This window comes from Mytilus californianus, unplaced genomic scaffold (assembly GCF_021869535.1).
Source record: "Mytilus californianus isolate M0D057914Y unplaced genomic scaffold, xbMytCali1.0.p SCAF_1, whole genome shotgun sequence".
Taxonomy (NCBI): Eukaryota; Metazoa; Mollusca; class Bivalvia; order Mytilida; family Mytilidae; genus Mytilus; species Mytilus californianus.
The window spans coordinates 24,296,374-24,320,391 of record NW_026262581.1 but is presented as its reverse complement, the minus strand read 5'-3'; the positions used below and the strand labels follow the sequence as shown (position 1 = coordinate 24,320,391).

General features: G+C 32.3%; 1 protein-coding gene across 16 annotated transcripts in view; it reads right to left on the bottom strand.

Moving 5' to 3' along the window:
• LOC127717605 (cilia- and flagella-associated protein 54-like) overlaps window positions 1–24,018 on the bottom strand; it is a 79,110-nt gene that overhangs the window by 11,915 nt on the left and 43,177 nt on the right. For 14 of the 16 annotated variants that reach the window (XR_007989262.1, XR_007989270.1, XR_007989264.1 and 11 more), the window contains 19 exons: window positions 23,836–23,988; window positions 22,871–23,056; window positions 22,099–22,186; window positions 21,468–21,638; window positions 20,890–20,956; window positions 20,063–20,263; window positions 19,216–19,479; window positions 18,483–18,634; window positions 17,726–17,874; window positions 16,482–16,649; window positions 14,219–14,399; window positions 13,798–13,875; window positions 11,210–11,412; window positions 9,112–9,287; window positions 8,076–8,255; window positions 6,797–6,975; window positions 3,993–4,117; window positions 2,127–2,235; window positions 243–423 (listed from right to left, as the gene is read on the bottom strand). Coding sequence is in view for 11 of the 16 variants with exons in the window: in XM_052223394.1 (XP_052079354.1) it covers window positions 243–423; window positions 2,127–2,235; window positions 3,993–4,117; window positions 6,797–6,975; window positions 8,076–8,255; window positions 9,112–9,287; window positions 11,210–11,412; window positions 13,798–13,875; window positions 14,219–14,399; window positions 16,482–16,649; window positions 17,726–17,874; window positions 18,483–18,634; window positions 19,216–19,479; window positions 20,063–20,263; window positions 20,890–20,956; window positions 21,468–21,638; window positions 22,099–22,186; window positions 22,871–23,056; window positions 23,836–23,988 (3,011 nt within the window). In the remaining 5 variants the exon portion in view is untranslated. Of the gene's footprint in view, window positions 1–242; window positions 424–2,126; window positions 2,236–3,992; window positions 4,118–6,796; window positions 6,976–8,075; window positions 8,256–9,111; window positions 9,288–11,209; window positions 11,413–13,109; window positions 13,137–13,797; window positions 13,876–14,218; window positions 14,400–16,481; window positions 16,650–17,725; window positions 17,875–18,482; window positions 18,635–19,215; window positions 19,480–20,062; window positions 20,264–20,889; window positions 20,957–21,467; window positions 21,639–22,098; window positions 22,187–22,870; window positions 23,057–23,835; window positions 23,989–24,018 lie in introns of all 16 variants that reach the window. The other 2 variants (XM_052223368.1, XM_052223377.1) reach the window with 2 other exon arrangements.

Below are 24,018 nucleotides of genomic sequence, written 5' to 3'. Positions count from 1 at the left end.
ATAATAAAAATATGATCAAATTTGCAAAAGTAAAAATTAAACAATTTATTAATTGGGACCTGCCCACAATAAAAACAACATTGGTTAAAAACAGGCAAAAAGGGAGGTAAGAATTGAGAAATTTGTCACATACTCCCATCTCCTACTTTACATTAGATGGGATATGAACATCAGTAAACCACTGTTGCCTTTAATTTAATTTACATCCATTGTGATTTTATGTGGTCCATTTTCATACACACCTTATAAGATCTAGTACTTGTGGCTTTACTTTTGGCTGAGTCCAGTGTTCCAGGTCTAACACTACCTGTTTCATCCATTCCATCTTGTATTATTTCAAGTGACCCGTTAGGCTTTAGAATCACTAGTCCTACAGCAAACAGATACACTATGGCAACTTCTAAATAGGCTTGTCTCATTAACCTGTAATATATGAGTGGTTTGTGAAATAAACATACAATAAAAAGAAGTATAATGGGCAATAGCTGATAATGGTAATCCTTGACCTTAACATACATGTATTACTGTTTGCCCTTTACATAGGCACAACACAATTGGCCTCAGGCAGTGAAGTGGAAAACCTTATAACATTCTATAAAGATAATATGATAGCAAATCAGATATTGGATGTTTCCCTTCAGTATTTTTGGGATTAATTCCATAATAAAACAAGAATGTGTCCATAGTACACGGATGCCCCACTCCACTCGCACTATCATTTTCTATGTTCAGTGGACTGTGAAATTGGGGTCAAAACTCTAATTTGGCATTAAAATTAGAAAGATCATATCATAGGGAACATGTGTACTAAGTTTCAAGTTGATTTGACTTCAACTTCATCAAAAACAACCTTGACCAAAAACTTTAACCTGAAGCGGGACAGACAGACGGACAGACAGACGAACGAATGGATGCACAGACCGAAAAACAATATGCCCCTAGGTGGGACATAAAAACCTTTATTGCCTAATTAGGGTGTGTATAATGTGCAATTTTTTACTCAAAAAATCAAATAGCTAGGCAGGGGTACAAATTATACAGTACTTCAAGCAAATACAAGAAAATGTTGATCTCACAATGTGTTTGTTTAAAGGGTGTGCAGATTATACACAATTTTTTACAGTACATGTTTCATCATTTCTATCATTTCAATGAACCTGTTTATAAAAGATGTTGATGTGTTTTCTCTTAACTATCCTTTATTAACGTTATAATAATCATGTCTAATAATTGCTTAATTGTTAATATGAGAAATAATCAAGTTGCCTTTTTCATTCTGTGAAAATTATTAACATTTTTAATTTCAATTGATATTTCAAAGTGTGTTTTTCTATGTTGTGATGTTACACTATTGTTTCAGATAAAGGCGAAGGTTTGGTAGCATTAAAACTTTTAAACCTGCTGCAATTGTTTGCACCTATCCTAAGTCAGGAATCTGATGTTCAGTAGTTGTCTTTTGTTGATGTGGTTCATAAGTGTTTATCGTTTTTTATATAGATTTGACTGTTGGTTTTCCTGTTTGAATGGTTTTACACTAGTAATTTTTGGGGCCCTTTATAGCTTGCTGTTCGATGTGAGTCAAGGCTCCGTGTTAAAGACCATACTTTGACCTATAATGGTTTACTTTTATAAATTTTAACTTGGATGGAGAGTTGTCTCATTGGCACTCATCAACATTTACATTGCTTGATAATGTTAATATAACAGAGAAAATAAGAATGAAACGCTGTCAATTGAAAAAATGTTAGACTGAAAAATCTCAGACACCAAAGAGTGGGGTTCTTTTCACGGAAAACCATACAACTAAAACTGTTTGAAAGTTATACTGAAATGATCATGACTTAACAAGTATTTTTACTTGTAAAATTCTTTGTGAAATGAGTTGAAGATGCTGAAGTCAAAATAACAATAATCTGAGATTCCTAATGATGTTTTTTTGCAGATTTCAATCTTTTTCTCAACAATGGTTGAATGGATTAAAGAAATATTATAACATCACTTTTGCAGGGTATAAAAATACTCTGTAACAGTGTATCTGCAGATTTCCTTGTTTTGACTTTGCAATATAACACGGACATATTTACGTATTTAGCATAAACATACAAGTTTTTACATGTAATACTCACCCCAGATCATGGTCATTCCTGAAGGATATCTTGATAGCCTGTAACAATGTATCAGCAGCCTTCCTTGGTTGAACTTTACCGTGTAACACCAACATTCTCTCTACTTTTCCTATAGTCAAAAAACAAACATTTGATTTAGTATGTTCTTAAAGATAAAACTATATCATTCATAATGAAACGCAATTTCCAAATCTATCTTGCAATTAAATACACTTCCATGCATATGTACATGTACATAACAAAATTCACCTTTAACAAGAAATGATTGTAACAGGATGCTGTTACGAAGTCTCCCAAACTAAGCTCCCATAATTCGTAATTCCCAGGGTCGCCTGACATTGGGCAACGTCCAGTGAAAATTGGTTTGGTCCAGTAAAGTTATATGCATTAGTGATGCCTGGGGACTAACCTTGTATATCATTCAAATCATCTTGGCATGACAAACCAGAATATATATGGTTTAGGGGTGGGGATCTCGACCATTTACAAGATACTAGAACATTGGGGGTGGGGAGGAACCCCTGGGGACTGGCCCTATACGTCATTCAAATGTTCATTACATGACGAACAGGAATATATATGGTTTAGGGGTGGGGATCTCAACCATTTACAAGATATTAGAACATTGGGGGTGGGGGGAACCCCTGGGGACTGAACGTATACGTCATTCAAATGTTCTAGACATGACAAATAGGAATATATATGGTTTAGGGGTGGGGATCTCAACCATTTACAAGATATTAGAACTTTCTCAAATGGCAGGGGGTCGGGATGACCCCTGGGGACTAACCCTGTATATCATTCAAACCATCTTAGCATAACAAACCAAAATATATATGGTTTAGGGGTGGGGATCTTGACCACTAACAAGGTATTAGAACTTTCTTAAATGGCAGGGGGTGGGGGTGACCCCTGGGGACTAACCCTGTATTTCATTTAATGGGCTTTATCATTTAGAACATTTTCAATTAAAAAGATTGTGTCTATCACAAACGGTTTTCAATTTATAATCATTTGAAAATTTAAAAAAATAAAATCCCATAGGGTTCTATAGTAAAACCCTCTTTTCTTTTTGCCCCTCAAAGTAACCCTTTATAAACCCCATTGCACAAACAAAACCCTGATTGCACCACTAGACATGTTAGTCTAACATATTGTGAAACCCAAGGTTAATCTGACAAGCGGTTTTGGAGAACGGGTGCGGACAAGTTCAAATTTAAAAGCGGCGGAAGAAGAAGAAGAAGAAGAAGAATAATAATAATAATAAGAACTGAGCAAAAACAATAAGTCTTCCCAAACTTAAATATATGGGCAAAACATGAAAATGTTCATTCAATTTCTGAAGGAGGGAATATTAATGACAGAAGTACTGAATGCAGGCCTAATGATCATAAAAGTTTTGAGAACAATTATCGTACTTAGACTAAGATCCAGAAATCAACCAATCAAAATAGTTGATTTGGTGTTTTGAGCACAGATTTTGTTTTATGACTAGGTAATAACATCAACGGTACAAATTATACAACACCATATGTGCATTTCTACGATCAATTTCTCTGTGTGATGTTCAAGGCAAAAATCTTTGAAAATCACAAATCTGATTCAAACATTAAAAAGCTGATAATAACAAAAAGGTCTGAAAGAAAAGCTAAACCTATAAGACTATATGTCCTGGCTATAAAGTATACGATATACAAATACAAGAATTTATAAAAACTTTCTAGTTTTTCAATTTTCTTTTACTGAATATAGAAAGTTTCTGATGATGATAATTTTTTGTAGTGATATTAAAATGCAAGATATAAATAAATTTGAGCTAGATTTTTCTTTTTTTATATTGTTTCCACGTTTTTTTTTTAATCTCACCTAAGTTGAACAATATTTCAGCCTCTAGGTTGGCCTCTCTGGAAACACTAGCTTGAGATATCTCTAATGCTGTTGTTAATACCCCTAACACTTCTGTCCATAATATAACAGGATCTTTGTCAGTTCTACAATTCAAGAAAACAATACCAATAAATAAGCCCATCACATTTTTGCTACTTGAAAAAATATTAAATAATCACACATATTTTTGTATGAAATGTCTTTTTACTTGTTTTCCCTCAACAAATATTCATGTCAATGAAACTATAAAATTCATAAGAGTTCCGCGGAACCCAGTGTCTCGCCTACTTTTGCTGTTAGTTGCAGGCTCAACAAAAATGGGGAAAAAATTATTAAAAATTTTCCTCTAGATACTATCTTTTGATTGTAAGAAGCTTCTATCCAAGTTTGGTAAAAATCCAGGATGGTTTATGAATCTTATAAATGTTTTAAAAACTTTAACTGCAGACTGTATGTAAACAGTAATGTTAACTGGAAGAAAAACTAAGTCCATTTATAAGTAATACATGGAAAAATTCGTAAGGGTTCCGCGGAACCCAGTGTCTCGCCTACTTTTGCTGTAAATCGCAGGCTCAACAAAAATGAGGAAAAAAAATAATAACAATATTACTTTCGATACAATCTTTTGATTGTAAGAAGCTTCTGTCCCAATTTGGTAAAAATCCAGGATAGTTTATGAATCTAATAAATGTTTTAAATCTTTAACTGCAGACTGTATGTAATGTTAACTGGAAGAAAAATTAAGTCCATTTATAAGTAAAATACTGATAAACAGGTACAAAATTTTTAAAAATTTCCTTCAAGATACTAGCTTTTGATCATAAACAAGTTTCTAACCAAGTTTGGTACAAATCCAGGATAGTTTAAGAAAGTTATTAAAATTTTAAAAACTTTAACCACAGAGTGAATGTAATGTTAACTGGCAGAAAAACTAAGTCCATTTATAAGTTAAATACGGAAAAAATGGAATTTTGTTTTTTACAAATTTACTTCTGGATACTATCTTATGATCATAAACAAGCTTCTGTCCAAGTTTGGTAGAAATCCAGGATAGTTTAAGAAAGTTATTAAAATTTAAAAAACTTTAACCACAGAGTGAATGTCATGTTAACTGGCAGAAAAACTAAGTCCATTTATAAGTAAAATACGGAAAAACAGGATTTTTTTTTTTACAAAATTTAATTCTGGATACTATCTTATGATCATAAACAAGCTTCTGTCCAAGTTTGGTAGAAATCCAGGATAGTTTAAGAAAGTTATTAAAATTTTAAAAACTTTAACCACACAGTGAATGTAATGTTTCCTGGCAGAAAAACTAAGTCCATTTATAAGTAAAATACGGAAAAACTGGATTTTTTTTTTTACAAAATTTAATTCTGGATACTATCTTATGATCATAAACAAGCTTCTGTCCAAGTTTGGTAGAAATCCAGGGTAGTTTAAGAAAGTTATTAAAATTTCAAAAACTTTAACCACAGAGTGAATATTTGTGGACGCCGCCGACGACGACGCCGACGGAATGTAGGATCGCTATGTCTCGCTTTTTCGACAAAAGTCGAAGGCTCGACAAAAACAGGAAATAAATTTTTACAAAATTTCCTTCTAGATACTAGCTTTTGATCACAAACAAGCTTCTGTCTAAGTTTGGTACAAATCCAGGATAGCTTAAGAATGTTATTAAAATTTTAAAAACTTTAACCACAGAGTGAATGTCATGTTAACAGGCAGAAAAACTAAGTCCATTTATAAGTAAAATACGGATTTTTTTTTTACAAAATAAACTTCTGGATACTATCTTATGAACAAGCTTCTGTCCAAGTTTGGTAGAAATCCAAGATAGTGTAAGAAAGTTATTAAAATTTCAAAAACTTTAACCACAGACTGAATATTTGTGGACGCCGCCGCCGACGACGGAATGTAGGATCGCTATGTCTCGCTTTTGCGACAAAAGTCTCAGGCTCGACAAAAATCACACATTTTTGAAGTGGAAAAAGCATACTTTAGCAAATATTTTTACAAAATTTGACTGACACATTGGTATGCTTAGGATGTTCCATACATAATATGAAATAGGCTGTAGGGTGACCTATAGTTGATAATTGCTACGTCATTTGGTCTCTGATGGAGAGTTGTCTCATTGGCAATCATACCACATCTTCTTATTTTTATATCAACATGATAAATTAAAAATTCATTAATATCTATCCCATATCATCTTTAACTCATAATACTGTGAATTCATTTATTTTTGTGGGCACCAGTTTTCGTGGATTGAGGAAAAATTGTATATTTCATGGATATTTGATTTCGGGATTTTCCAAAAGTCCAGATACAAGCCAATACAAAATTTATACTTAGTTGAACATTTTAATTTGTGGTGAACCTATATCCATGAAATTCCTGAAAATTGATACCCCCACGAATAAAGATAAATCCTTAGTAATCCTTTAATCAATGAATTTAATAAGGGCTGTTCCAAAATTCATCAGTGGGGGGAATTGGAGGCACTCAAATTAAATATGGGTGGTCTCATTTCCCTTAGAATTTTGTAAGAATTTTAAGCAAAATGAAAATTTTTATTTTATGGGTGGTGGGGATGGGTTCTTTAAAAAAAGTGCATACATGCCCCCCATGTTTAATTCTTGAACAGCTCTAACCTAATCAAGTATCAACAAATTTATAAACCAATGCAATGAAACAAAACTCAACCTAGAAAAGACGAGAATAAAAAACAGAAAATGGCACCCAATTATTACTATAGGATATGACATCAAATATCTTACCCATTCCTAATATATTTAGCAGCATTACGAGCCATGGCATGTCCGACACGTAATTTGATTTGAGCTAAGCGTAGCATATGAGGAATATAAATATTCTTCATTGGACTGATAGGTGTTGAATAGAATGATTTCTCTCCTTCAGGGTAGTAGTGCTGTATCTGTTCTCCTAATGTCTCCATCTACAAAAATATACATGATTGATTGATTGTTGGTGTTTAACACCATTTTCAAAACTCTTCGCTATATAGTGGCAGCCAGTTTATATATAGATTCTACCACTGCATCAAGTGTGATACCATATTTATCCACGAGATTTTGTGGTGGAATCTGTTTCTCTAATGATTTTTAGACGATATACAGACAATCTTAATCCTTCTTTTCGAATGACCTGCAAAAAGATGTGTTCTTTCTAGGTGACATCATCAGGCATGGTCGCCTTTTTTTATGATGTCACAATAGGAAATTCAGAGGAAAACAAGAAAATATGACCTCATAATCGAATTCAGACCAATAAAGAAGTCAGATCAAATGAACCACACATTGATTGAATAAAAATAATCAACAGGTCAGGAAAGGGATAAATCGGGTAAGAATTATATATATATATATATATAGGTTGACCTGTCATACTGTAAATGTAGATTTTTTTTGTGCATTGATATTTTATGATTGTTGAACAGAAGGATTAATTATTGCGATTTCAGGAATTGCTACATACAAATAATACTATCAAACTCTTACAAATGCAAGTTATTATTTTATAAAACCTGTTCTGTTTCAATTTTCACAATAATAATGTAATGAACTCCATACCAAACATCATTGTCTTATTATAAGAGGGGCCTCGGTGGCCGAGTGGTCTAAGTAGTTTCTACTGTTATCACTAGCCAGTCAACACTGAGGTTGTGAGTTCGAACCCCGCTCGTGCGGGTGCACTCGACACCAAACTTAATTGACTAGGATTGTCAGTTTTCCTATTGAAGGTTGGTGGTTTTCTCCAGGCACTCCGGTTTCCTTCTGCAAATAAAACTGGCCGCCACGAAATAGCCCAAAAGCGGTGCTGAAAAGTGGCGTTAAAACACCAAAAATCAAAAAAATCAGAGGTTCCTATTAAACTGACCTAATTTAAAAGTTCAACTTAGAGAGTTCCTCTAATATTTTTGAATTTAATGAATTTTAACAGTTACTGACACAAAGTCCTAAAACTGGATTCCTAAATCTTCCTACTGCAATATATGCATCAATGGCAAGAAAGTTTGCAAGTTGTAAAGATACTTACCTGTTTTAGAATAAGCTGTTGAGCAGTGAGATATTGAACCAATGATTTCTCAGTAAACAACACACTATCATTGTCTCTCTCAGCAGCCTGTAAGTCAGTCTTCAGGACCATACATGTAACTAGTTGTTGTTGTGTTGGGATTGACAATTTTGGTACTTTGTTCAGCAACATAATTGCATCCTTTAAAAAGAAATCATCATACAATTTTAATAGATATAACTTACTAATGTTGAATATAATGATGCTTACCAGAGAGTAACCCTGGGTTTCTGGTATTAACAAACATGGACCTTTCACTATAATGCTGGACTAGTGAAGTAAATTGCTAACAGCAGTAGTGCAATATGTTGTTGAATAAAAAAAAAAACATAAATCAGCAGTAAAAATTGAGTACTAAATGATTCTAAAAGCCATATGAAAGAATAGTGATGTAAAAAAAAAAAGTTTATCTCAGAAAAGCAGTGTGTCAATTAAGATGAAGACTAAATTCAGTTCTTGCCTATTATATACTATGCATAAAACAACGCACTTAAAATTAACACTGTCAGTGTATCCCTTTATCAAAAACAAAGAGCAATCACATCTTTTCGAATGAACATGCAGTAAGATCTGCTTCATACCTAGACTAGGGTACCAAAGGATTATTTTTCGTGCAACATGTTTGAAACTTTTATTTGAAGTTTTTTTTAGCTTGAAGCTCATTATCAACCATGTTTCTTGCATCCCCCCTTTCAACCATCCTTGTTTTATTCATGCATTGTTGTCAATATAATGGAATTTGATGCGACTGCCATACAAGTGAGAGGTTTAGTGCTATAATACCAGGTTCAATCCACCATTTTCTACATAAGAAAATGCCTGTACCAAGTCAGGAATATGACAGTTGTTGTCCATTCGTTTGATGTGTTTGTGCTTTTGATTTTGCCATTTGATTAGGGACTTTCCGTTTTGGATTTTCCTCAGAGTTCAGTATTTTTGTGATTTAACTTTTGACTAATATCTAATTATTAACACTTTCATATAATCGTAGAAGTACCTCAATCAAGGATATAGTATTTTCTTGACTCTTTCCTTCCATGATGTTAAGCAGTGCCCCCTGGAACAGGAAATCAGCCTGAACCTCTAAATCACCACATGCTTCAGCTTCACCTAATCCTTCTATACAATACTGGCGACAATCTGCCAACTCTTGTAGAACTTTAGTTTCTGGATCTATAAAGCAAATTAATTGCATGTTACTAAACTGTAAATTTATCAATATTTGTGAGATACCATTTGACGTGGATGATAAGGGTATGGGGAAACCAAAAATTTAAATGCTCAGCATAATTTAAATTTTCACTTTAATTAGTTTCTTTGCTTATTGGTGTTTTACACAACTTTCAGCAAATTTTTCTATATCTTGGCAGCCAGTTTTGTATTGTTGGAGGAATTCAGTGCACCCTGAGAGAACCACTGACCTTCAGATAGAAAACTGGTAATCCTTGTCAGTTCAAATTTGAGTCAAACACACTTCACCATGAGTAAAATAGAGCTAATTTTGTACTGTGGGGGAAGCTGTAGTACCCTGATAACCATTGACCTTCAGCAAGATAAACTGGAAATCCTGTTCTGTTTAAATTGGAGTCAAACACACCTCACCATGAGCAAAATAGAGCTAATTTTGCACTGTGGGGGAAGCTGTAGTACCCTGAGAACCATTGACCTTCAGCAAGTTAAACTGTTAACACAGAGATATGTCTTGCCTTTTGTACTTTTGATTTGCAAATGTTGAAATTAAAATAGCAATACTTTTACATGTAAGTTATGCAAATATTCAAAGTCAATGAACCATGACTGAAGGTACATGGTAAAACAATCTCCATAGAAATGAGATGTGCCATTACCTTATACAACTACATACCAAATACCATAGACTTATCATAAGTCGTTCCCTTTCAACAAACCTAAACACAAACATTGACTTGTAAACTATGTAAAAGTTTCAAAGTCAATGAACCATGATAAGGTGGTGGGCTATATAATCTCCATGGAAACAAGACTTTCAAATGCCAATAAATTTGCATACCAAATATCATTGACTTAACAGTTCATCTTAAACTGATCTAATCACAAACTAATACATGTAAACTAAGCAAAAGTTTCAAAGTCAATAGACCATGATTGCAAGGGCAGGACCAAATATTCTCCATGAAAATGAGATATGCCAATGCTTATACAACTGCATACCAAATATCATTGACTTACCACTAGTGGTTCACCTTAAACTAGACCTTATCACAAACTAATACATTGTTGACGCTGCCGCCGGAAACAGCATACCTATGTCGCGCTTTTTGACTCCATCAAGGCAAGACAAAAACTGATAATCCTTGTCAGTTCATACTTGAGTCAGACTACCTCACCATGAGCAAAATATAGCTAATTTTGTGTTGTTGGGGGAAGCTGTAGTACCCTGAGAACCATTGACCTTCAGCAAGAAAACTGATAATCCTTGAGTCAGACCACCTACTTTATCTTTAAACCACAAAAATAAATACCAATGAAAATATAAATAAAATTACAGTATATAATATTCTATAACAAGATTTTGAGGTTTGCTATTTTGTAAGTATTTTGAAAAGGAGAAAAAAAATAAAATACCAGTAACATATGTAAATATCTGTAAAATCAATAAAAGTTTTAAAAATACAGCTAAAATTTGGCAGTTAATGAGAAACTTTGTATCCTTCAAAAATATCAAAGATATATACATCATACATCATTCCTAACACTAGGTTATTACTGGCACTGGTGGACTATCAGTCTATGAAGGCAACCTTTGCCTTGTATTCAGGGCTTCGCAACCAGCAATTTAAATCATACATTTCATCTGTATATTTCCAGTTCATAAATTATGTTACTGATTCATCAAATCCATTTTTTCTATAATTGATAATGTAAAATTTGAGGAAATTAATTATAACCTTTACTTTAAGCTTAAATCATACAAGAGCATATCATTTAGCCCATCTCTAAATCATACCTCAACTTTGACCCCACAAAGACCTCTGACTTTTAAAAAAGACTTTAGAACAGTTTAGTCTATAGTTAAACCAGAACATAGCATCTAGCCCATTTCTAAATTATCTCACCTTTGACCTCTCCTAAGCCTCTAACTTCTATTAGAAGACATTTGACCAGAGCTTGTCTACAGTTGAGCCAGAGTCTGGCATCAAGCCTAGCTCTGCTTTGGAAGTTCTGATACTGGAACAGGCTGTTTTCAGGATTAGATACTGGTACATCTTTATACATATGTCTCCTCCTGCCTGTACCATCACTCTTTAATGATGATGGCCTGAAAATTAGAAAAAAAGTTGAAACATCACTTTCCAGTTTTAAGCTGCAAACCAAGTATAAAAACAATCATTCCCTTCCATAGAAGCCCAAGAAAAAATTGATAAAAATTTTCCATGTACAATAAGTGTTGTAAAATTTCAAACTATCTGCAAAAAGGAAGTGGCTGCATGTAAAAATTGATGGCATGCGACAACAATCAATGTGAAACAATGAAATAATGTAATAAACACTAAAAATGCTACCAATGCGACTTAAACCATTGCCCAGGCTCATGGTTTCTTTTTCAAGAATCAATGCTTATCCATTGTATCTATAATACATGTAGTGTAGTTATGATAAATCACTGAAAATGAAGTGCACTAATTATTAATTTCAACAATAACATGTTTGTTTCCTTTATTTTTACCTCGCATCGCCTATTGTTTGTATTGAAACTGCAAATCATACCCAAAATAGATGGAGAATGGACACAGATGATGCCCCCGCATGCATATAACGTTATAAAGGAACATAACTCAAGAACAGTAAAGGTGACACCACCCAAATTCAAACTTGATCTGAGTTTTGTGGTAATAAGCATTGTGTATAAGTTTCATAACATTTGGTTGAGGCAAACTGAAGTTTGAGAACGGAAACGAAAATTTCAGCAATTTTTTTATTTGTAAAGGGGCATACCTCTAGAAATGTAAAAATGACGCCATTTAAATTTATTCTTGATCTGTAATTTGTGGTAATAAGCATTGTGTATAAGTTTCATAACATTTGGTTGAGGCAAACTAAAGTTTTGAGAAAGGAAACCAATTTTGGAACGTACATACTGACAAGGGTAACACTTAAAGACCCCCTCCGGTGACGACAGGGGCATAAAAATATAACAAAGCAATGACAGTTAATCGTTATGTGGACATGCAATATGAATATTAATTTCTGAAAAGTGAAAATTGTCAACAAAAAAAATAATAATAAATACAACAAACAAATGTTATAACTGTAAACTTGTTATTTTTCAATCTATCATTTAAACATGCAAATGTATTCTTGATATGAAAATATAAAACAATGATAAAACTAGGCAAAATTAGTTTAACTGGTATTATAATGTATGATCTAATCATAAAATATAAGTAAAAACAAAAATTTCAAATTCTTCATGCATGGACTGGACAATATTAGCCTTAATCTTAGAAATCTCTGACAACTTGGCTGAAGTAAGAAACTTGTTGAAATAATAAAACTGAAATCTCTTCAGAAGAAAGATAAAATTATTAATATCAAAGTATCAGTATCTTATTGCTGTTCAAATTAAGAGGGAAGTATATTCAGCAACAAGTTCTAATATACTGTAGATTCATTACTATTCGTGGGATACCAATTTTTCGTGGATTTTTTGTGTATAGGTTTACCACAAATATAAATTTTCAACGAAGAACAAATATGCTAAAGGCATACATGTATGCAGACTTTAGCAAATCCACGAAATCAAACATCCACGAAAATACAATTGTTCCTCAATCCACAAAAATTGGTATCCATGAAAATAAATGAATCCACAGTAATCAACTTAATGTCAGGTCTACGATTTCCTTGATTGGCGTTTAAATTATTAAACATAGGATTATAAAGCTGTCTACTATATCTATAATGATGTGAATTATAAATATAATTGTGAAATATAAGCTTGTAAAAAACTTTTACCTCTCTTGGCTACTTGCGCTTACAATCCTGTTAATGAATGTTCGTAGTTATAAAAATGACCTTCACATTAAATGGCAAGAAGAAAGTAATAGAGAGACTAGTAGCCTGAAACCAATGAAACTGAGAAAAACTCCTGAATTTAGTGCATAAAAGTCAGGCTGACAAAATTATTTAAGTTCTATAAATATTTAACTCTGGACAGTTATAGATTTTTCTTAGCTGGGCTACTGCAGATTTCCAATCAGGCACCAAACTGTCTACCATAAGAGTTCAGATCTGTTTCTGAGTAGCTAAGCTTGGAGAAAAGTTTAAGAAAAGAAATTTGTCAATCTAGTAAATTCTTCATGAAAATGAATATTCAAGAAATAAATTCATTAGGAACCAGAGGCATCTTTTAACAATCCCCAATAATCCAATTAATCAGATTGCTACTTACTCTTCTTCTTTAGCAATTAAAAACTGAATGAACAAATTTTGTTAGTCCATGTGCAATCATTTCTTGAATATCCAAAACTGTACTTGTATAATATTTTACAATAATTAATGTTCAAGGCTGAAGAGTAGAAAGCCCAAATCACAGTAGCAAGAAAACCCAAAATCCTTTAACAGTTTTATCAAGATTTGCGTAAAATCAAACTAATCCATGAATTTAACAATCTACACCCATCTAAGCAGACGGTCCACTAACCAATCAGATTCAGTACTGTAGAAAGATTCTGATAACAGGGGAGGTAATACTTCTCTCAACTCATGTTTTATCTTAAATCTACAATATCTGTATACTCTCAATATAAATATATGATTCTTTCAAGGAAAGTGTATAAAATAGAAAGTAAAGTATCATTTAAATTCATTAAAATTACTATTAGATACAAGCCTATAATGGCATTGGGTTTTCATCTTGGAGATTTAAAATTTTATCTTTTTTTACTATTAACATATCAAAAAGGAAACTAATTTGAAAGATTAAAGGTTCTAGAAATTTTTAAATGGAACTTATTGAATTAATGGACAAGTCTTAATTCCTTGCAATAGCTGCAAATAATTTCATGTTTTAATGATTTAGGTTTTTTCAAACATTTACATGTATATAATAGCTCTGTACAAACCTTGGTTGGGCAATAACTTCTTTCCTCTTTCTGAATAATCGTGAGGACTTCAGTAACTTGAGAGCCGACATGACAATTCTGGCAGCCATTGCAGAATGGTGTTTCTGACGAGCAATGGCAGCTTGTTGAAGTTTACACAGAACAACTAATTCCATCTCAGCAGCAGGCAAACCTTCCAGACCTAGAAATGTATAAACACTTTTTGTTAGTTTAACATCTTTTTTTATAAGTTCCTCAAATTTCATGTTAACTTTTGAGCAATTTTAATACACTGTATTGGATAGGGTTTTGCATACTAAATGTGTGCAGTTTCTGACTGCAAATCTTGATGGATAAATAATTTTCAAAGAAGAAAAAATTATTTTATTGAATTATTCCTGTGAGTTTATTCTTTTTACATGTACATGATGTAGGCATTACAATATAGCTGTATGATTGAAATTTAAGTAATTATATCAGCAATAGTAATTTTTTACTTCATATTTTAAATGAATTTTTAATGAAAAACATAATACATATTTATAATTTCTCTGATTTTCATGTATTTCAAGCTAAACATATGTTTTTAATATCCTATATGTAAATAACAATTTGGAAATTTTGCAGAAAAAAGCTTTTAGCAAAAGCTTTCCTAAACGCAAGGTAATTTTGACATATTGCTAAGACAGATGTCTATTGTTAAAGATGTGATGTCGACCTCTTCGGTTTTTTGTATCATAATTTCTATCTAATTGACGTAAATAGAAATAAGAAGATGTGGTATGAGTGCCAATGAGACAACTCCATCCGAGTCACAATGTGTAAAAATAGTAAACAATTATAGGTCAAAGTACGGTTTCAAAACGGAGCCTTGGCTCATACCAAACAGCAAGCTATAAAGGGCCCCAAAATGACTAAAGTAAAACAATTCAAACAGGAAAACCAACGGTTTTATCTATATAAAAAATTTGTAAGGGTTCCACGGAACCCAGTGTCTCGCCTACTTTTTCTGTTAATCGCAGGCTCAACAAAAATGAGGAAGTAAATCAATAAAAATATTCCTCTTGATACTATCTTTTGATTGTAAGAAGCTTCTGTCCAAGTTTGGTAAAAATCCAGGATAGTTTATGAATCTAATAAATGTTTAAAAACTTTAACTGCAGACTGAATGTAATGTTAACTGGAAGAAAACAAAATTTCCTTCTAGATACTAGCATTTGATCATAAACAAGCTTCTGTCCAAGTTTGGTACAAATCCAAAATAGTATAAGAAAGTTATTAAAATTTTAAAAACTTTAACCACAGAGTGAATGTGTTGTTTCCTGGCAGAAGATCTAAGTCCATTAAAAGTAAAATACAGAAAAAATGGATTTATTTTTTTACAAAATTTCCTTCTAGATACTAGCTTTTGATCATAAACAAGCTTCTGTCCAAGTTTGGTACAAATCCAAAATAGTAAAAGAAAGTCATTAAAATTTTAAAAACTTTAACCACAGAGTGAATGTGTTGTTTCCTGGCAGAAAATCTAAGTCCATTTAAAAGTAAAATAAGGAAAAAATGGATTTTTTTTTTTACAAAATTTACTTCTGGATACTATCTTATGATCATAAACAAGCTTCTGTCCAAGTTTGGTAGAAACCAAGGATAGTTTAAGAAAGTTATTAAAATTTTAAAAACTTTAACCACAGAGTGAATGTAATATTTCCCGGCAGAAAAACTAAGTCCATTTATAAGTAAAATACAGAAAAAATGGAATTTTATTTTTACAAAATTTACTTCTGGATACTATCTTATGATCATAAACAAGCTTCTGTCCAAGTTTGGTAGAAATCCAGGATAGTTTTAGAAAGTTATTAAAATTTCAAAAACTTTTACCACAGAGTGAATATTTGTGGACGCCGCCGCCGCCGACGGAATGTAGGATCGCTATGTCTCGCTTTTTCTACTAAAGTCGAAGGCTCGACAAAAACAAGAAACAAGAAACACTTAAGAACCACATCAACAAACAACAACCACTGAAACAGGTTCCTGACTTAGGACAGGTGCAAACCTTCACCCTAACCTGAAATAGTAGTGTAACATTACAACATAGAAAGACACACTATAAAATATCAATTGAAATAGCTTAACTCAATCAAAAAGACATAATAACAAAAACGAGTAAACATACACTAAACGAATAAATTTGATCTATGACACAATGTCAAAAAGACAATTGTAACCTTGGACAAAATGGCACCACACATATCCTGTTCTTCATATTTAAAAAAACAAATGTACTTACCATGTTTTTCATGTTCAGCATTTTCCTGTATCACTTCAGCAATGGTTCCTACCATCTGATCAGCTATAGCCAGTAGTGTCCCCTTAATCACTTCCTGTGTCAATGGCTTCTTACTGGCTGTAAATCTCTTGTTAGCATGCTTGTGTTGCACACTGTCTCCTTCTTCTTCTGTACAATATCATAAATAAAAAAAAAATAATGATTTGGTGTTTTAGAATCTAAAGAACTTCTAATTTCAACACAAATAAGAATGTGTCCATAGTACACGGATGCCCCACTCGCACTATCATTGTCTATGTTCAGTGGACCGTGAAATTGGGGTCAAAACTCTAAATTGGCATTGAATTAGAAAGATCATATCATAGGGAATATGTGTACTAAGTTTCAAGTAGATTGGACTTCAACTTCATCAGAAACTACCTTGACCAAAAACTTTAACCTGAAGCGGACGGACGGACGAACTGACGCATAGACCGAAAAACCTAATGCCCCTCTACTATCATAGGTGGGGCATAATAAAATATAGTATATGCCAAAACACATAATTAACAGCGCCTGGTGATGATTCATAGCCTGACCGGTTTCTGCCCTTCACAGACCTTCCTCAGAGGCAGAATGGTGGATTAATATTTGCACTCTATTCATATAGATGTGGTATCTGGCGGATAAGAGTTATCCGGTGGATAATAGTTATCTGGTAACCAGCGGATCCTTTCAGCTAAAAATCCAGTGGAATTTTCCTCAGTATACTATTACTCTTTACTCGACTTCTAATTTCATGTTTCAAACATCAAAATGCAATCGACTTGACAAAATTATATTACGATTTCATTTTTTATTTACTTTCTATTTACATTTTGAGTTAAAAATGTTCTGTGGAATAGGTTAAAAAAGACTATATAGAATTCATAAGTTTCTGAAAATGATATGCAAGCATCCAGTTACAAAACGCTTAAAAATCTTTATTTTATTGGTGCGGTCTAAGAAAAAAACAAGTATTCAACCTCCCAAAATATGTTTAAATTAAATAGCCCTACATTTGATATTGTGTTTTGCCTATTGCATACTAACTCCATGCATGCATAAAAATATAATTCTTCATAATATTCATGAAGATAAATATCTCATGAACTATGATATTGAATAATAAGGGTAAAACTATATGGCTCTGACAACTTTGAAGCTGGCCATGAAAAGAATTTTGAAGCCTTTTCAGTTGTCTCTCCTTTTTTACTTGGACTTACCATCTTCTTTCTTAGGATCTATGGACTTTCCTGATTTTGATGTAGTCCTAGATTGAGCACTGCCTGTGGAGAGTTTAACTCCCCTACTTCCTAATCCACCTTTTGACATGGTACTCATAGTATATGGTTTAGTAGCACCATCAGTTATCCTGAATAGAATAATAAAAAAAAATATATGAAAATTCAACCAATATACTTTCTCTCCGTATAATGTACTTGTAGCAGACATTCTATTCCATCAATTCTAAATCAAACTTTGACTTTAATTATACAACATGTATTTCAACTCTGGTAGATAATTGTCTCATTGGCAATCATACCACATCTCCACATTCTTATATCAAATTATATTAAATGAAGATATATTGGACAAAAAAAATCACCTAACGGCCAAAGACTGCAATAAAACACCTTTATTTTCGTTGTCTACCAATAATGTTCCATCTAATAATAGTGTACTTTTTCTTTATTTTTTTTTCTTTCCCTTTCTAAGTTTTTATGTGGTGGAAATGAAAAAGAGAGTTGACATAAAATTTTTGAATTTTTATTTTAACTGATATATTGATGGAAGGAGTGATTAGGTCAGGTGCAAAAGGCTAATATTTTTCGTTTTCAGAACATCTCTTGACTTGTCCATACGGTATGGATGTGTAGGGGCTAAATTTGTGAACTGTAAAGGTTCATCCTTTCTAAAATGTTATAAATAACTAATAGGGAAATTAATAGTGGCCTGTGGTCCTATGGCCATCATACTTACAGTGTATCTTCTATCAGTGGAATAACATGGAGTGTCTCTGCCAGTTTAATGAACAAGTTGGCCTGGGCCAAAGATAGATGGCAAGTCATGTGTGGACCATACAGAGTAGCCAAACTGGAAGATAGTCTTTTATCTAACACCATCTCAAGCAGCTACAAAGATTGAGAGAAGAATGAGTAATGACAATTGAAAAAGTATCCATATTTAAATGTGGTTATATTAAATTCAGATATCTGTACTTAATCTTAATAAAAATCCCAGATAAAACCATTATCTACATGAAAATAACAGGGATGATGTAAAATCTGATTTTCAAATTAAAATCACTGACTTAGTTTTTATGATTGAACTGAAAATCAGTACAAGAAACATATTTTGAGAGTGTTCTAAAACCCTAAAATTTTGCATTTAAATTTTTGATATTTGAAAAATAACTAATGGTAAACATGGTTTGTCTCAGAATTTTTGTTCTCATTTTTACCTAATCATATCAAACTACATTTACAACCTAATGTAAAATTCAAGGGTGGAACTCTGGAAAAATTTCCTATCTTAAAAAATTATGTATGCTTGATAGCTTGTGTATCATGTTTTATTCTTCTTAATAAACTGCAGGATAAGATGTACATCTGAAAATATCATAACTGCTTATTTGGGCCCTAAATGTGTCAGGCTTATCAATTACAACGCTTAATTAGATCAGCTGTAAAAGTTTATATTTTATTATTCTCACCTTCAGGTTATTAGGTTCTGTAATTGGTTTACTAGTGTTATACTTCAGAGAGCTCATTTTAGATTCCACCTGTCTGAAATTACTGTCTCCAATGTGTGGAAGTCTTTCTCCGTGTAACAGTCTTTGCATAACAATAAATGCTTCATTAAACAGAGATAACTCTGTCAGTACTCTGACCTTCAAAATCCTTCCATCAACTGACCTCTGAAGGTCACGAGATACAAATGTTGCTAAATAGGAATATAATGTCAAAAGTGGAAGTACCTGGAAAATTAATAAATGAAATATACTTTTAAATGCATTAATTTAAATACAAGCAGCCATTGCTTAATGTTCTGATATCTAAGAACCATTAATTAATATTCAATTTATGCAAAACCTTCAAACTTATTGTTGATTTCAACATTATTACTTAATCTAAACTGATCTACTCATCATTTTTCGGTGAATTAAAATAAATAATCATATAATACATACACTTCTCCTTTCTCCGAAACGAATCATAAAAAACAATTACTACTGGATTTTTTACCTTTCTAGAGTTTATTCAAAAGGCCTGCAGTCGGATGTCTGTTACCTCCTCTCACAAGAGCAATCTACCGAACATCTCCTCCCACTCAAACTCACACATGTTTCTTTTTATATAATATCAATTTCAATCATATGAACGATTTCATTTGCTAATTTTTTTAACACCAACTAAGATCAGTCTCCTTACAAAGAACGAAATACCACTGAAATCTCACTTTTACCCACAAATCATATATATATATATCTAGCAAATTCTTCCCAAATGTCACAAAAATATAAACAGTTAGTCTACATTAAGATCTCTTACAAAACTTACAAACAAATTATGATTTCCCCTGGCTAATTCTTCTGTAACCCATCTCAATGCAGCAGCAAGTTGTCTGCCATCACTTCTGAATTTCTCTGACAAAAGGTCTATTCCAGGTACTAAGTTTGTTACTTCACAACCTTCTCCTACATCATACAATGCATAGTCTCTGTCAGCCCTGGGGTGGGGCAAGGATGATCTAAACAATGCCTACAATGAATAAAATATACAAAATATACTTTATGATTACAAGAGTGAGAGTACAGAAAGTGCCAAAATCTGAAAAAAACAGGAAATATTTTATATTTTGTAAAGGAATATAATGGAAACCAAGTTATTCCAATGGATAACTCATTTAGTCCTTTCAAGCTGACTTAGTGGTGATTATTTTTGTAATTTTCTTATTTTCTTAATTTATAAAAGGTAAAATCTGAGTTTTACATATTGACATTATTTGTCTATTTGTCAAAGTTGCGAAAATAAATTGCTCCCGAAATTACTTGGTTTACAATATATGGGCAAAATCTGTCAAAATTGTGAATCAGGTTAATTACCAAAAACTTTTCTTTCATGGAATTAATAAAAATTAAAAACTATTCCTTCTCAGATGTTTGATACATGAAGATATATTTCCGTATCTTAGTCTTATTCATATTTCATTTTGATTCTCAGTGATTTAATAATATTAAAATTTCTAAATTTTCCGTATTTCTTATTGATCTAAATAAGATATTTGGATCATACATTTAGTTTGGAACTTGCATTAATAGTGATTCTATTGAATCTCAGTCATGGTTAATGTCATTCTCAAAATCCAAAGAATATTTATTACAGACCTTGAAGAAATATCCAGATAGAAAACAACACTCCATCCTTAATCCTAAATCTGAGGTCAGTATGTATCTGAAAGTAAAAAAACAATAATGAAAGAATAATCATGATTGTTTAATCCAACACTGATTCATATATATGTTCCCAAATATATCATTTATAATCGTAAAATTAGTATAGAATAATTTACTAGTCCATCAGATATGTCCAATATGATATAAAAATCATTATCACAAAATAAGTCCGTAATAAATTTTGCAATTCTTAGAAATATGATAAGAAAATGACTAGAAAATGCTTGCCATTTAATCCATAAAATAAAAAAAATCATATATAAACGATTGCCACACAGGTCAAAACTGAAACAAAGACAGTGGTAACCAGATGCATTCGAAAATTGTCTTCACTTCAGAGAATTCCAAGTTTGCAATATGAACTGAGTGTTTCTACATTGTCAAAGGTCATATGATGACCTCTAGATGGCTATATTAGGAAAACATCTTGTTCAGTTGCTATATCATTGACATCCCCCCCCCTAAATATTCTATTACAAGTGGTAAATAAGAGAAAATAGAATGCTTACTGTGCTATATTAGAGGCCAGCACTCCTCCCACCATACATCCCCATAGACCACACCTCTGCAGCATGTCCCCACTAACATCTGAACTGTCCAGTAATCTCCTCCATGTATGGATAGCATCACTTGTGTTCAGCACCAGGTCAAGTGAATCTGACCAGTATTTATATGCTCCTCTAAGTAAATAAACAATATTTTATATTAATGTATGAAATGTATTATAAATGTTCAGTAAATTATCTATATAAAACTAAAAATAGACTTGAGAATCTCAAAGTAATCATGATTACACCTGTTTTTTGCATTGTAACCGATTATATTACCATTACTTGTAATCAGAAAATGCATGAAAACTGATAAATGTGTTTACATTGAAAAATGTAATCGATTACAGCTGATTACCCCATGTCTGCTTGAGATCTACGTAAAATTCCATGGTGCTTATAGGATTCATCAGATTATTTCAAAGTTCATCCCAGACTGTTAAATCTATATTTTCTTATCAAAGCATATTCTTATCAATGTGAAACAAAATGTTATTTTTGTGGATAACTATATTACTATATTATTTATCAACAATAGCATGAAAAACAGTACCATTGATGAAATAGTGTTTTCAGTAAGAATTAACCCTACCTAATGTTACCAGCATGGTACTGGAGATTTCCAAGTTCATGCATGGCTTGTGAAGCCAACCCTTTCTCTTTCTTGGCATTCAGCATGTCTGTGAATAAAAATTTAAATCCTAACTTAATCTATAAATTACATAAAATTGAATTGAGAATGAAGGAATGTTTTTATATGTTTTTCTCTTGTTGGCTTATATTTTTTTCTGTTAGGGTATTTACATTTACTAATAAATCAACCAGAGATAGTATAAATGCATTACTTTATCAGGGTTGTCAAAATGTACAAGAGACTTTTGTTATCTACTTAGCCTCATTAAACCAGAAAAAAGTAAAACATTTTGATTTATTATATCACAAATTTACCATCTTCAATTGAAAGTTGAACTGTTAAACACACACAACAATTTTTTTTAAACCTTGTATATAATCATTTGTTGAATTAGATGGTTTTTTAAACAAAGAAATATATAAAACTGAAGACGTGTGTGCATTTATTATTGCTGTTGTTAAACAATGGACAAAATTGCAAGATTAATTGTTTTCAGAAACTGCTGCATACAATTAAAGCTGCATAAACTTATAAAATACAAGTTCTAATTTTTGAAAAAAACCCAGAACCGATCGCAATTATTGCAATAATATAAACATCACAAAAATTTCTTAATTCATAGTATACTCTTCATCTACTTAATTCACTCAACCTGAACATGCTAGTAATAAACTCATCTGGAAATATGACAACCAACAAGAAAATAATGAGAGAAATTTTTAAAGCATACCGATAGTTTTCTCATAAGAGGACAGAACTGTAGGTAACTGTGATCGTGGCATACACGATGTCTGTACATCTTCAACATATTCAAACTCATCATGGCTAATATCTGGTGGCATGGTTGGTTGAGGTCTGGCAGTGTTTGGCTGGAATTCTACTTTAGATACCTGTCTACTCAGAAAACCATCACCTGCTGGAATACAAAAAAAAAATGAAGTGTGTACTATTGCTCACTAATTATACCCCCCCCCCCTTTTTTTTTTAGGTTTTCAGCCAATAAAGGAGAACATAGAAGGAACCTGAAATTGTGTCACTCACTCACATAGTATGGTATAACCAGATGAAGCTTGGTGTCATATATCCAGCTTTGACGAAGTAAAATGACAGAAAAATGTTACAGTTGGAGGCATGAACAGGCAGAGCTGAACCTCCTCGTTTGAAGATGGGATATTAAAATGAAATAAATGTACAGTACTGTAAATTTGCAAACTATTTATTAAAGAAAAGTATCAATGACAATCATTCAAAAACTTGTAGTATTTTTTACTGCAAACATTCACTTGCGTTACACCTGAGATCACCCCTGGTTTTTGGTGTGGTTCTTGTTGATCAGTCTTTAGTTTTCTATGTTGTGTTTTGTATACTGTTGTTTGTCTTTTGGTCTTTTTACATTTTTTGCCATGGCTTTGTCAGTTTGTTTTTGACTTATGAGTTTAAATGTGAAAGTGGTATATTTCTTCTTCTCTTTTACAGTGAAAACAATTATCAATATATGGATGGATATATCCCATATCTAAAATATTTCTGAAGCTTTTTTTGGAAGAAAGGTTCACTTTAACAAACAGAGGTATGATACGAATGTGAAACTATTTTTACCAATTCTTCTGATCATATAAATTTCAAATAATAAGAGTTTCCTCTTTTATACCTTGTAAGCTCACAAGGACAATTAAGTATTTATTTTTGACTTACAATTTTGCTGTCCTGCTAGATATAACATTAACAGTTTACGGCTGTGCTGTAGTGCCCTACTGGTGTATTGTGACTTATCTAACACATCTCTCAATGTCTGTAGACTGTGTGGAATGTCCAGTGGTACAGACACTACTCTTTGTCCATCTTTACCTACAATATAAACAAAATGTTCTTTAAAAT